Source organism: Calonectris borealis, chromosome 1 (genome assembly GCF_964195595.1).
Source record: "Calonectris borealis chromosome 1, bCalBor7.hap1.2, whole genome shotgun sequence".
NCBI lineage: Eukaryota > Metazoa > Chordata > Aves > Procellariiformes > Procellariidae > Calonectris > Calonectris borealis.
This window is the reverse complement of record NC_134312.1, coordinates 69,585,114-69,599,730: the sequence shown is the minus strand read 5'-3', so window position 1 is coordinate 69,599,730 and position 14,617 is coordinate 69,585,114. Positions and strand designations below refer to the sequence as shown.

At 46.0% G+C, this 14,617-nt stretch overlaps 1 protein-coding gene across 5 annotated transcripts in view; it reads right to left on the bottom strand.

The window, feature by feature from the left end:
• The window catches only part of IL17RA (interleukin 17 receptor A), a 29,894-nt gene extending 19,250 nt beyond the window's left edge, over positions 1-10,644 (bottom strand). For 2 of the 5 annotated variants that reach the window (XM_075159464.1, XM_075159474.1), the window contains exons 1-2: positions 9,963-10,199; positions 549-573 (exon numbers count right to left, since the gene is read on the bottom strand). In XM_075159464.1, the coding sequence (XP_075015565.1) occupies positions 549-573; positions 9,963-10,085 (148 nt within the window). In that variant the 5' untranslated portion in view covers positions 10,086-10,199. Of the gene's footprint in view, positions 1-548; positions 574-9,962; positions 10,200-10,509 lie in introns of those variants that run through there. The other 3 variants (XM_075159491.1, XM_075159456.1, XM_075159485.1) reach the window with 3 other exon arrangements.
• Between the last annotated feature and the right edge of the window lie 3,973 nt (positions 10,645-14,617).

Genomic DNA, 14,617 nt, shown 5'->3' with positions numbered 1-14,617 from the left:
TATTTGTTCAGCGGGACTTACAGTAACTCCTTTCCTTTTTCAAATCTTAGAATCATTTAGGTTAGAAAAGACCTTTAAGATGATCAAGTTAATTCATTGGACTTTATGCCAAATAATTTACACTAACTGCTCTCAGCTGCACCCCTTTATGACCCTTTTTTAATTCTAGTTCATACATTAATTTTTCATCAAGTACTATCATACATATAATAGCTTGTAATGAACATTTACTGACAAACTTGCCCTAAAATTCCCATTTCTTTAAAAATTGACCATCCCAGCTTTAAATAGAAACTAAACAAGTTGGGTTCTGTTCCACCCACCCCATGCCCACCCCCAAATTCTATCCTGAAAAAGATTTAACTTCCCATTCCTCTTTTAGCTGGAGCTGATTATGGATCAAACTGAAAACTACCAAAGCAAGGCATGATAGCAGTGCTTCACTTTACATCTGATTCTACCAGGAAGCACTTGCTGTATGAACCCAGTTAAAAAAAAAAAAGCATGATCTGATGAAAGAACTGCAATGAAGAAAAAATATTACTTACTGTTTCTTACGAGGCAGTTTAAATCCTGTGGGGGGGAAAAACAAGAATATTACTCTCAGAATAGAAACTGGATTGACAGTAATTCGCTTCTGCTTGGTGGCAGGAGGGGCAGGAAGCCAACAATTCAGTGAACAGTGATGCACACAAGCTGGAAAAATTAACCATCAAGAAACATTGCACAAAGTTGTTAATCAGAAAACAAAGGACACAGGGCATGAAACCTGTGCACACCTGAACTGCATATGTGACAGCAGTAGTTGCAATAATGGAAAAAAATTGGAGAGGCAAAAATACAAGGTGATGATAGTGAAAACCTTCCAAAATCCAGGACTGTGAAAATAGAAACCAGTGTGACACAAAAGACTGCTTGAAGTAGATGGGTGTGTTTTTTAAACACCATTGCTTTAAGTTACTGCTACCCAGCACTGATCTTGCTGGTAATGCTTGCAAGGTCTAAGCCCATCTGACTGGAAGCACGAGCTCTCTACAGCTAGGCTTGAAGTACTGGGTTACGTACTGCCTACGGCAGGGCATCCCCTTCATCTTACGTTTGGGTTCAAAACCACTATGCAATGACACTCTAAAAACTTAAATTCGATAAATGACTAGCAGCACACAGCGATGAACGGTTCTGTATTGCCTGAACAGAAAGGCTGCATCAGTTACGGCTCGTCTTTTTCCTGATGCCTCATAAGAAGCAGGGAAGGGAAAAGACAACATTTAATAAGTGCCAGGCTTGTAAGTAGGATATGGTGATTTTACTTCCTAGAGATATATTTGAGAGGCAACCCGGGAAGGAAGAAAAATTAATTAGAATTAGGCTCTCTCATACTAAGAATAAAGATGTCCTGAACATAAAGAAGCAACCAGAAGTTATGTGGGCACTGCCTGGTTTCCCCCAGGTATGTTTTGTTTACACTGGAAGACCCCACAGTCACCAGGAAAAAACATGTAAGCTTGCTTAGTTAATGTGATGCAAATTCCTAGCGATAAGGAAGTCTGAAGTTTTCACTGACTTAGTAAATCAAGATGAAGGCTAGGTTTCCTCCCATTCGTGCCTTGACATATAAAGGTGGATATTATTGTCACACTGTTGCCACAATATAATTCATTCCAGTGGGGGAGGCAAGGCAGCGGGGTTTTTAACCTCTCTGCAACTTGTTAAAGTCAGCTCCAAGTGAATTTGGGGCTTAGCTTATTAATGTGGTGTAGCCATGGCTATCCAAGTGATTGCATTTACATTTTCAGGGATGGATGCTTGGAAAAAGCCAGCTGTGCCTTTTCGGTACATGCCCTCCAGTGCGGCACGGAAAGCTGAAGTTTCACAGGCATTAAGTTGGCATTAGACACCATCACTGCCAGAGATGCAGCCCTAAACCTCCCTTCACTTACACCCCAGCACTGCAGCCTGCCCTGTGCTGGCACAAGCATGCGTGTGACCACACGGGCACCCGGCTACAGCCTGAAACCGACTCAAGGGGAGGAAGGGAGGTCAGCTGTGAACCAGATCTTCTGCCCTTCTGCTCTGCTGCACCTCTGCTCCTGCTTGTATGGGAAAGGCTGGGAACAAACCACCAGGCCTGAGGAGGAAGGTGGGCACTGCTCTTTCACAGCTGTGCTGGCTTTTCTCTGCTTGTAACAAGACAGAACTGCACCCTGCCTTTGAAGAAGTCCTAGTGAAAGTAAAACATCACATCAATTAATAAGCTTTTTATTATTTGAAGGAAATACAAAGTATAAGCAATTGGTTAAATCAGGTATCATACAAGCTGTGCTAAGCAACTGATCTCAAAAATGAGCAGAGTTCTACTGACTATGGAAAAAATACTTCTGACATTAACACTCACATTTCAGCTAACGAATCTGTGTTCCTACACACCTTGAAGTGAAAGCAGGCACATTTGGCATTAAGCTCCTCATGCTTATATAAAAAATAAAACCTGAAAAATCTCTTCCAGGCTTTTGTTACACAAGTCAAAACAATACACAGGTATAAATCTAGTCATCAGGCACCCTTCACAAGTAACACATCCACACTCCAATAAGCAGTACTACAAACATACCCAAAATATGGTATTTTGAAAAAGATTCAGTGCAACACCCAAGTTGTGTAATATTGACCAACTTTATTATCATTTAGGAAATATTTCAATCAGTTCAAAGGAAGGAATCTGCCTAATTGGCCACTCTGAACTTCTAAATACGTACAAATCTATATGACAATTTGCCTGTGAACTGAACTTTGGTGAAGAATTGTTTTCCTATCGGCCAGTTAGCAACGTTGTATTTTTCAAAATGAAATTATCTTTGCTGCACTAAGTTAGGACTAAGGCAACACCCCAGAGTCAGAACAAATATTCCGATTACTTTGCACTGTTAATCAAAGTTTCTTTTATAAATGAGGAGGGAAGGGGGATAAAAAGTGACACACTGAACCTTTCCTTGTTGTTCTCTCACTCTGTCCTCTTCCTTTCTCCCTCAGTCCCCAGATATTAGCAGCTCACCTGCAGAAGACACCTGCCTTCTCCCTTACCTTTGCTCTGGATCTTCTTCAAGTTTTCAAGTCACTGTTGGATCCCCAGCCTCACTCCTAGGTTGCGGCACTAACAACTCTGGAAACACCCAAACAGGGTCTCGCTAGATGGGAATCTTGGGACAAATGGCCCCAAAAGCTGTGTAGCAATGCCCTGCGTGGGGCAGAGGAGCTCTAACATAACCAAGAGCAAAATAAATCTATGAACTTAATGTCAATGTGTAACAACATGTAAGAGGTCCTTTTCACTATTATTGTTGTGCTCAAAAGGTCAAACAGCCACAACTAGGGGAATCAACTTGATCAATTTGAATATAAATACAATTTAGTCTGAACTGTACTTTCACAATTATACTGCACCTAATTATTGCACACAAATCCTCCACTGAGTATTTAGAACCTGTCGGACTTAAGAAAAAATGGATTACAAGTATAGTTAATAGAAATTTACTGCAACTTTGTACCTCCCACATCAGGTTTCCTTTCCCCCCCACCCCGGAACACTCCCACATAGCATCTGCAACCTAAATCCTTTGATAATGGAAAAAACCTAGAAAGCAAGTAAGCAAATGCTGATTAAACCAAACCAAAACTAGCTAAAATACAATCACTGAAAAAGAGAAAAATATAAATTGTAACTACCAGTACGGAAATGCAGATTAAGCTATGAAAAAAACCTACTCCTAACACTTCACTGCTTAATCAGACTTTCTTCGGTAAATTATTTAGCCTGACAATGCCCCTTGCATAAACAGGTACAGTGGTTTTGGCTGGGATGGAGTTAATTTTCTTCACAGCAGCTGGTATGGTGTTGTGTTTTGGATTTGTGACCAAAACAGTGTTGATAATACAGGGATGTTTTAGTTATTACTGAACAGTGCTTATACAGCATCAAGGCCTTTTATATTTCTTACACTGCTCCCCCCAAGCAGGTAGGCTGGGGGCACCTGCCTATTTGGGAGGGGACACAGTTGGGACAGCTGACCCCAACTGACTAAAGGGATACCCCAGACCATATGACATTGTGCTCAGCAATTAAAGCTGGGGGAAGAAGGAGGAAGGGGGGATGTTGGGAGTTACGGCATTTGTCTTCCCAAGTAACTGTTACATGTGATGAAACCCTGCTTTCCTGGGGATGGCTAAACACCTGCCTGCTGATGGAAATCAATTCCTTATTTCACTTTGCTTGTGCACACAGCTTTTGCTCTACTTATTAAACTGTCTTTATCTCAATCCACAGGTTATCTTGCTTTTGCTTTTCCAATTCTCTCCCCATCCCACTGAGGGGAGAGAGTGAGCAGCTGTGTGGGGCTGAGCTGCCAGCTGGGGTGAACCACAACAGGCAACAAAAATAACTGGTTACTAACCATGGTTTTTCATTTGTAATTTAATGATTTCTATTAAAACCTATCACTTAATATTCAGTCATTTTGTCCTTGTGCTGTTGCAGTTATCAGTAATTATTGTAAACTGCATCATGATAAAGCACTTATATAAATTATAAGGCATTATTTGCCTGAAGAGCAGCAACATCTGCTTTCATTTGAGTGCTGGTGTTTCTGTTTATTAGCAAATAAGACATGGTTAAATGAGGAAGTGCTGCATTTCCCCTTTTTTGTTTTATGATCAATATGAGTATTGAACCAGCACAGTGGATAAATGGATTATCTCTTCCTCAAGGTCTATTGTCCCAGGCAAAGTGCTCGCAATGTTCCTCCCAGCATCGATGAGGCTGTGCCCTTTCTGACATTCATTAAAAAGCCAACAGCTTAATCAGGAACCATCAGTCAGTTGATGAGGATTCAGAACTGAAACTTGACAATTAAGATATCTGTTACCTTTCAACACTGGGTTTCTATGGAGACAAACAACCATAGTTTTTCTGGTGTGTCACTGTCCCCCAACCTTACTCAGGATTTTCAAGGGGCTACCTACATATTTTTTTTTCCTACCTCAGACTAGCCTGTTTACCTGCTGTGCCAGTAACATTTTTTTATGTGTAGCTGTCTATGTTGGAGTGTTTTAAGCTGCCACCAGTTAGCTAAGAACCTAGCCGGTTTACCACAAGAGCCGGGGGAAAGATTCTCCCACCACAGTGCAGCCTGCACCAACCCAATTGTTGGTCCATTGCCTTCCCAGTCCCCAAAGCGCTACAGGGATGACCTAACAGCCCAAAACGCCCAGAACAATTAATCCAGCCAGGAAGTCCTCGCTATTGGCATAACGAAGCAAAGATAACAGAAGGAGAAGATACAGCCACAGTGCAGGCAGAGATATAACCACCCCAAAGGATACCTAGAAAGCAGTCACCATGCAAACCCTCATCTCCTTTTTGGATACCGCCTAGGTGAACTGGACTGGGCTAGGCTGCAGCTGAGGGCACACTTTTATACCAAGAAACTGTAACTCCAGAAAATGACATCCAAAAGCCAGGAAGCAATTAAAGAAAAAGACAAGTTGGTTTTGCAGTAAAATAAGTCAACTACTTCTAGATTTGCACTGGCTACCTCCTCAGCACCAGGGGGAATACCTGCTGGTTTTCCCTTGTAAATGTCCAACCAACCCAAAACCTTATCTGATGCATTGGCTCAGAGTGCATTAACAAAACTGTGGCCAGCAGAAGTACTTAACCTGGTTTCCCTACTTGAGCAAGCACAAATTTAGATGATACAATAGAAATAAAATTACAGCGATGATTGTTTCTGCTTGCCCACATAAAGCTAGAAGCATGGAAGAAGCGTTGACAGAATTGCGACATGTGTCAGTCTGCACATAGACAAGCAGACAAATGGGAGGAGAAGGAAGAAAAATGAAGAGCTCTGCAGAAAAGCTGAAGATGGAGCCCACAGCCAGGCAACATGCTCTGCACATTATTATAGAAGGGGCTTAAATTGAGATGTTCTCTTCTCATCAGCTTCCTATTGCCTTGCAGGCCCAACAAGCAAAACTACAGACGTGGAAGGCATAAACGTAAGAACAAGACGATTGTGAGGTGGTGCCCGAAACTATTATGAGCAGAGGAGGACAGGCACAGTCAACTCTTCATGTTTACTTGCCATATTTTCACAGAAAGCTAAGCAACTGTTTCATTCACTCTTTTTTCCAAGATTGTTGTTACTTTTGACATCAAAAAAGAACAGACCATACGCCATGGAGAATCATATGAATCTGAAAAAAATGGGAAACTGATTAACAGCACCATGTCATAACAATTCAATTAAATTAATAGGAGGCCAAGATTTCCCAGCAGGATGCTGTGGTAACTAGCAAGAAACTGCCATGAGCTGGGCAAGCATCCAGTTTTCTTTTAAAGAGCAGCTGCTGAATGGGAAGGACTCCAGCTTCCCAAAATCTGCCTCTCACCTATAAGCCATTCCACATATCTTCTGAGGCTTGGCCAATTTGAAGTTTACTGCAGTTTCCCTTTCCTGAGTCCTTAGTTAAAAGAAGCAGAGATCAATAGGACATGAACATGTTACAGGAATAACTGCTGAAAGATGATTTGTGTAAGACTAGTAGAAAACAACTATCTTCTACAAAATTGTTTTTATTTTTAAGCATTTTTCTCTATAGTTTCTAAGTTTTTCTCTTGCCCTCATATAAATTCTCAGCAAAATCAAATCCAAACTCAGAAGTTGAAGCTTCTTCACAAAAATCAGTTTTAAAGTTTTATCATATTTTGGTAGTTTTGATCACTAACCCTTTTTATGCTGAAGTTTCGTAGTTTTGATCACTAATCCTTTTTGTGCCAAGAAGTCCAGAAATATTTTAGCAGCACTAAGTATGACTGTGGTTTATGGTAACATCCTACACAACAAAAAGATGCCACAGAGGGGAATGAGAGAGGTTGGTCAATAGCAAAGGCAAAATGAACATCTTTGTAAAGGAGGACCAGGAAAAGTCTTCCTCACGTGCACCGCCATCATTCACTTTCATGAAAGATGTTGCATCAGTTCTTCTCCAGAGACTTTTAGTGAATATCCATCAAGCTGGCAAGATGGATTCCAAAGACCAAACTACATACACCTATCCAGCCCCTTAAAGATGGCAGGGTTATAAACACTGCATTCCTCCAGGACACGAGGCATGCCGTGTCGTGAAACAGTTACGGCCCAATGACTGAACACAGTGATTAAACACCTGATGGTGAACAACCAGATAGGTATTTAAGCTGTGGGATGTTTTTCCCTTGTGCATAGAAAGAAACCTGAACCCCACCTCCCTGCAGATGACATATTCAAATAATACTTACTAGAAGGAACTGGATTTGCAGCTATGCTATTCAGCCTTACAGCGGAGCAGGTTTGATGGAGTGGTGATGAATAAGACTCATTAAGTGCATTTGTTGGCATTTTAATAAGATGAGCTGTTAAAGAGCATTTAGTTTTACTTTCACAATTTACACGTCTCTACCAACACTGATACGACACTTTCCCTCCACCACTCCATCTCCAAAACAGCCTCTGCCACATGAGAGTTTTGCTGACAAAACTGCTGTTGCTCGCCCTGACCTACTCCGAAGCTCAGCAACTGCAGTGTGAGTGTAGTGGGTTAGAAAAAGGAAGTGGGTCTCACCAACCCTGCTCAGCCACAGCTTCCCTTTTGAACCACACTGCAGTCACTCATTGGAAGGGTTACTGAATCATCCTCTGAAAACAGTGCAACTGACAGACAGGGAAAGGGGATATTGTTTTTAACTGTCATAACTTCAGTTGATGGTACTTTTTCCTGTATGTGTCAGCAGCTTTGCAATTGCTTCTAAAGAAGCTGCTCATCAGCTCATTTTTCTTATGTCTGTCTGCATTTTAGAAAACGGCTTACTGAAAGACAAGGCCAAAGCAGCAGACTTACACATTCACTGACCTATGAGCACACCCAGAGTGCGGGGCAACACATTTCCTCAGTGAAAGTTGGTGATGTACTGGTGAACACCTCACCAAGTTATTGCGGTTCACGTTCCCTAAAAAAAGGAGGTACAGCCAGGAGGACAAAGTCAGTCAAAGCCCAAGCATTCAAGGACTCACAGAAACTCTACAATGTGTTACTCAAGCTCTGTGTGACTAACAATGTTTGGGATACCCATGGTTATGTTAGATGCCTAAGCAATATTGTAATGTCCTCTTTCCCCTTTGCTAAGATTTTGCATTTTGTAACTCCACAATGCCTAGCCTGAAGTAAAATTGCAGAAGTGGACTGTTTTCTTGGGGTATTTTTAAACAGGAGCGAAGGCAGCAGAGCACAGATCAGGTAAAACAGAGGTAAGTATATGGTCAAACATTGGAAAGGAGGCAGAACAGACAAAGGATAGGAAACATGTACAGCAAAAATTGTGTCCTTTGGCTTTTATGCCAAAGGACATATTTTGGTTTATGTATGTCTATAGCTACATCCCTAGACTGCTGAGAGTGCATCATGACGTATAAAACTTTCTAGCTTAGAAGACAGCTGCCCATTATCCTGTTTATGCATGCACAGCTAATGTTAACAGAAATAAAAAGCAAAACCAGATCTCTTCCCCCTCCTACACACTCTTTACATGTATCTTAGACAAAAAAAAACCTAAACAAACAAACACCAAAAAATCCCAGAGAGAGAGACCAGCTAGGAGTTCACACTTTGGGCTGCCAAAGTTATCTCAGGTTGATTAGTTCATTTCTTACATAGACACCACATCTGCACCTCTCAATCTATATCCTCTCTGGCTGGTTTCACAGGGAGAAGAGGCAACCAAAATCTGGCTTTTCACAATTTCAAGTACATATAATGTTTGTTTACCTACTCCTTCAGCAGCAATTCCCTGCTTCCTCCTAAAAACCCCTCAGCTGCAAGGAACAGGTTAAAACATTTAGGACATTAAGCAACCTCAGCTATTAGCAAAGACTCACATCCTGCTCAGTAATTTCACGCAGTTTTAGCAAATCTCAGCCCCAGCCACGGCCCCTCACAGATGTTAGCGACAGGCATTTCCTGGCAGCCATCACATAGCCAGGCTAATTCTGCGGTATTTATAATTCTAGTTTAACATTAAGTTAATGCAATTGTGCGCTATGTACAGTTGCTTTGATACACACAGCCCACACCAACCACAACCAACCCCCCCAAACTATGCAAAAACAAATACCGGGTCTTAACTGAGCAACACAGCGTGACACAAGGATGAGGTCAGCAGCAGGACCATAACCGCCACCGACCTCGGACGGGGCACCCAGCTGCGAGAGCTCGGCAGGGGGGACCCGTCCGCGGCACCTCCTGCGCCGCCACCCCGCTGCCAGCCCGGGCTGCTCCCCCCACTTTCAGGCTCCGCTTCGGACCGGCGCTGGCCGCCAGCTTCGCCCCGCTAGAGAGAACTCCCCTCCTGAGGCTCTGGCCGCCGGGGCCGTCTGCGGACGCGGGGCCACGGCTGGGACTGAGGTGGCTCCGGGGCGTTTGACCCAGAGCCACTTGCTGCTCCCCGCTCGGGAGGGAACGGAATGGGAACAGGCCCGGGGCCCCCGCCCGACAAGCCCGTTCCCGGGCGAGCGAGACCGCGCTGATCCCCGCACCCCCCCCAACCCCTCCAGCGGGGAAGCCGCTCCCTCATCCCAACTTCCCAGCAGCCCCCCCGCCTCCGGCCCGCCGCTCCTCGTCTCTGTCCCGGCCCCGAGCCGCGCGGGACTGCCGCGCGTGGGACCCCTCCCGGCACACCAGCGGTTAGCGGCCGTTGGCGGCGCGAGACACCGCAGGAAGCGGGAAACCCCCGCCTGCCCGGCCCTGCCGCCGGGCCCGGCCCGCTGCGGAGGCTGAGGGGACGCCTCCGGTCCCGTGCCCGTGCCCTGCCCGGCTACGCCGCCTGCCTGCCGGCGCCTCCGAGTTCCCGGCACTCCCAACCCCGCCGCGCTTACCAGCTGGGAGCAGGTGAAGGGCGGCGCGGCGCCCAACAGCAGCCGCAGGGCCGCGCCGGCGGGCGGGATGGGGAAGACGAGGAGGAGCAGCAGGGGCAGCCGCCGCGGCCCCGCGCCCGCCATGGCCCCGCCGCCAGGGCCTCAGGGCTTCCGGGCTCCGGACCTGAGCGCGGGGTGGTGCCGGCCCTCACCTGAGGAAGGGCCGTCGCGGCGGGGCGGTGCTAAGGTTGCTGCGGGGCGGGCCCTGCGGTGGGCGGGCCCTGCAGTGGGCGGGGCTGCGGCCCCGGCCCAGGAGCCCGCCCGCCGCAAGTAACCGTTGGGTCGGTTGTTTTGCCCGGGGCGGAGCGGCCGTGCGGAGCGGGCTGGGCCGCGCCGGCAGTTGTTGCACCGCCCGGGCCTGCGCCCGGGGCAGGCGGTGGCTTCCACGGCCTCCCCGCCCTGCTTCGGCTTCCTGTGAGCCCCGAGTGACTCCTGACGGGAGGCGCAGCCCCGCTGGAGACAGCTCTGTGGGCAGAGGTCGGGGCCGTGGAGCCAAACCTGGTTTTACCCGGGGTTTGTCGTCGCGTTCACGGGTAAACGGAGGGGTGCCCGAGGTCTGCATTCTCGTCCTCCCCGGTGCATGCCTCTGGCGTCGAGTAAATACCGTCAGCGTTAAAAACCGGCAGCAGCAGCGGTCTGCGACTACCCAATAAAAAGCATTATTGGTGTATGCTGTATTTGTCCTCTCGTGGGGCTATTCTAAACGCATCCAGCGCACGGGGGCTGTGCAAACCTTTTACTCATCCACGATGCTCACGACGTTTCAGCTGGCTCACGGCGTTTCAGCTGTCTCACAGGTTTCACTCGGGGTTTCGCACCGTTCTTCACACTGCAGGGCACCCACAGCCGGCTTTCACCCGGCGTTTGCCATGGTTTTCACCTCATGGTTTTCACTCATGGTTTTCACACAAAGCTGTAGCCTGGCCCCAGGGAGCCCAGCCGGGTTTCCAGCTCAGCAAGCTTTTTCAGCAAAGCTGACCCATTTGCTAGGCTTCGACTGACAGCCGAGAGCACGGCGGTTTCGTGTGGTTTTGTGGTGGCAAATGTCTAACTGAGGGCCGGTCTGAGCCTGGAGATAACAAGGTTTCTGGTGATAGTTCTGCCGTTTCAACGCCTCACGCTGATGACATCCACAGGTCTTAATCACATCCTGGGTTTTATCATTTTGTGACACCACTAATTAATAGTAGCAGCAAAGCCTGCAGTTCTGACATTTGTGTGCAAATCAGGGAAAAATTATATATATATATGTACACGTAATTGAAGAAAAACGTTCTTTTTTCTTTAGACATTATTTCACTCAATCTTATACCAACACACTCGGAGTAAATACACTATGATTTATAGAGCTGCGACAAGAAATACAGTGCTCAGCTGGCATTGCAGCGTAATTGCTTGATAACCATGGTAGAACAAATTTGTTCAATCGAAAAGTAAATGCGTGGTATGTTACTTGTTATCATCCCATTAGCTTCATGGCTTATGTATATACTAATTACACTCTATTTAGGCTGCGGGCATTCATTTTTTGATGCATACGCTTGGTAAAAAAGAATCCTGTGGAGAAAATGTTAAGTGTGTGGTTATGCATGAGTCACACTTTGGACATTGTGACATGGCAGAATTGCTGTAGGGACAACAGTACAAAGAGTGACTGAATTTCCTAAGTTACTGTTTAACGGGGCAGGCTCTGACTGTCCAAGACACTTCTGCAGGCCCTTAAATACACGAAAGAGCCCGTGAACGGCAGTGGGTCTAGCAATGGGAAATAAGGGGCCGCAGGGAGCTACCTTATTTTTCAGCCACTGCTGAGAGAAGGGAGCAACATCAAAGGAGTTCTGATAACATTTACAATATTAAACAAATCTGGACATTGTTTAGAAATTTATTAGCAATTTTAAAATAACATCATTCCTTAGATAAAAATGCAATCTTACAGGAATATACATTTGTCCCACACAGAGATGACCCTATAGCTCACTGGCGGGCCATTCGCTCTAACTTTCCTCTGTTGATTTTAAAACGTGCGAGAGGGCAAGACGGACTCTGGCACTGATGACAGGCTTACATGACGGTTACAAACTGTACAGCATTATTTACAAAAGCATTTCTGTGGGTTCATGAAAACTAGATATAAAATTGTGGAAGGAGGTAAAGAACTGAGACGGGGAAGGGCTTGGGTGGAGGTGCAAGGGAGGGTGGGCAGGGAGTGTAGGGAAGAATGGGAGAGGAGGTTTATATCTGGACTGATTTATACTTGAGAGAGGTCATTTTACAGCTCTGGGCAATTCAAATGAAGGCAAAACACTTATATTTATCAACATTTATAGCTGATGATCCGAGCAGGAAATGATGCTCCAGGGCCTGAACTTAAGAGGTGCTGAGGAACCCCATCTTCCCTGAAGTCACTGGGAAACAGGTATGCAGTACCTTGCCAGGCCAGACCCAAACCGTGCAGATGCAGGCCAGATACAGTACCCCCCAGACCTTAAACAGTTTTGATCCTGCAGTGCTCAGTCATTGGCGCTGATGTGAATTCAGACTGAGAGATCAGCTCCTAAATTACACTTTCACTCCTGAAACTGGACTAGATTCCAACCACTTCTTGCCAGAATTCACCCAAAGTGACTTATCCCTTCCTCTACCAAGCGGCAATCGGGAGGGAGATTCCATCATTCGGAATTGATTTTTAAGGCAATTTCTCCCCCTTTTTTTGTGTGTGATGCAGCAATGTTTGTCAAAGAGATATTTACAATCTCACTCCTCCTCCTCTGAAATCATCCCACATTCAAATTGTCAAGACTGAATAAGCCTGAACCAATCACTTCTATGAGCGATCATAAGGTTGATGATGTTTAGGTAGTATTGGCTGCCAGTCTACCTAGGTGCTTGAGATGGGACCAGACTGGCTTAGGATGCTTAAAATACTGAAAGCCTGTTTGGGAAAGAGCTTGCGTTTCGCCTGGCTGGGCAAAATGCAAAATGCAACAGAAAACCACGGGTATTTCATAATCTGAACAATGAGGCTGATGAATGGTGTCTGAGTTTGTGGGTCTGTCTTGAACAGGAAAATGCTTTGGAAAGGGGCTGTTGGAACGCTGGCAGAAAAAAAAAACCTGTTGTTGGGTGGAGTGACGCCTGCTCTCGCCTGGGCTTGCCCCCGCTCTGCTGGGCCTGGCTGCAGCCGCTAAGCCGAGCCTAACGTAAGGGCTGGGCAGCGCGCCATGAACTTCAGGCAGCAGGAGTGGAGGCTGTCTGCGTGACCTGGGGTAGAAAAACAACAGCATGGGAGTGTGGAGCTGAGCTCCTGATCATGCCTAACTAAGCCCTTGGTAATGCTAATGAAGATTCCCTTATCACATCAGTCATTGGTGCTGCTCCTCTCAATTAGCCCTTTAGAAAGGGACTTGATTAAGTTGCCTAATTGTCTCCGGCCACCTGAGATCTCTGCCATCTGGGTGGGGCTGGCAGCTGTGACACCAGCCCTGGGGAGGAGTTGTGTCTTTCTAGACCAGCTGCTGCAGGCTGGGCAGAGTACTGTAGGGTATCTCAAGTGGCAGTAGATGCCCACATTTAGGCAACTGAGTCGAGTCCTGTGCCCCTAAAGAAGGCCTGATTTTTATGCTCAAGTGTTAACAGTTAACTCAAGTCCCCTGTAAGGGCCAGGGGAAGAATGGAGGGTTTAACTAGAACACTAAAGTTTCTATCAGAAGAGGGTTTTTTTTCCATTCCAGTGTGATGCTACTGACTTCTCTGAAAGCAATTGGAGCCTAGTCTGTCTTCAGTACAGGACGTATCTCTCGGCTGTGCTTCTGCCCTCACCCGCCCCATCTCAGGGCGCCGTAGCAGCAAGGCCATAGTGGTTTCAGCTGTCCAGAAACAAAGCAGCAACAGAGAGCAAAGCTCCATGAACCGAGATCCCATTGGAAACCTTTCAGATCCCTGGGCTTGCTAACCCAGAATAAAACTTTAAAAACTTTGCAACATTCAAAAGAAGGAAAAAAGAAACCCTGTGCAGCTATTGAAATTTATATTTCTTAGACTTCTTTGGAGAAGAGAATAAATGGAGGAAAGATATAATCAAATTTTTCTGAGCCCAGTTCTGTTTTCCACATTCTTTGCATCAATACAACCTCCCTGGCCTCTAGTGCCTCCATCCTCGTGTTAGCAAAACGGGACTCTGACGGCCTGGAATATTTTCTTTAAATGCACTACAGTTTTCATTATGGGAACTGATAAAATCTCACCACTACCAGAAGCCCCTGACAGGATTCACTTATTTTATCAACTTTGTTGTGCTCCAAATTCCCCATTCAGTGTTCCTCTCCCCCACCCTGCCCCTGCCACAGGGACAGTCACAGCGGGACCGTGCATATATCTTAAGATACTCAGTTCTGTCTCAGTGGGGCTGCTTCACTTCAGCTCACTGGACCAACGGGTTGGGGTTTCTCATCTACACGTACGAAGCAAGGCCTCCAACTTCATCTATGACACAGGTGAACAACCCCATGGGCTCGCGGTGCTGTCACCTCGTACGATTGTGTCTGTGTGCAAACGCGCATACTTTTCATACAGCAATCTGAAACTATCAGGCAGAAAAGACACAGGAGCCTGGC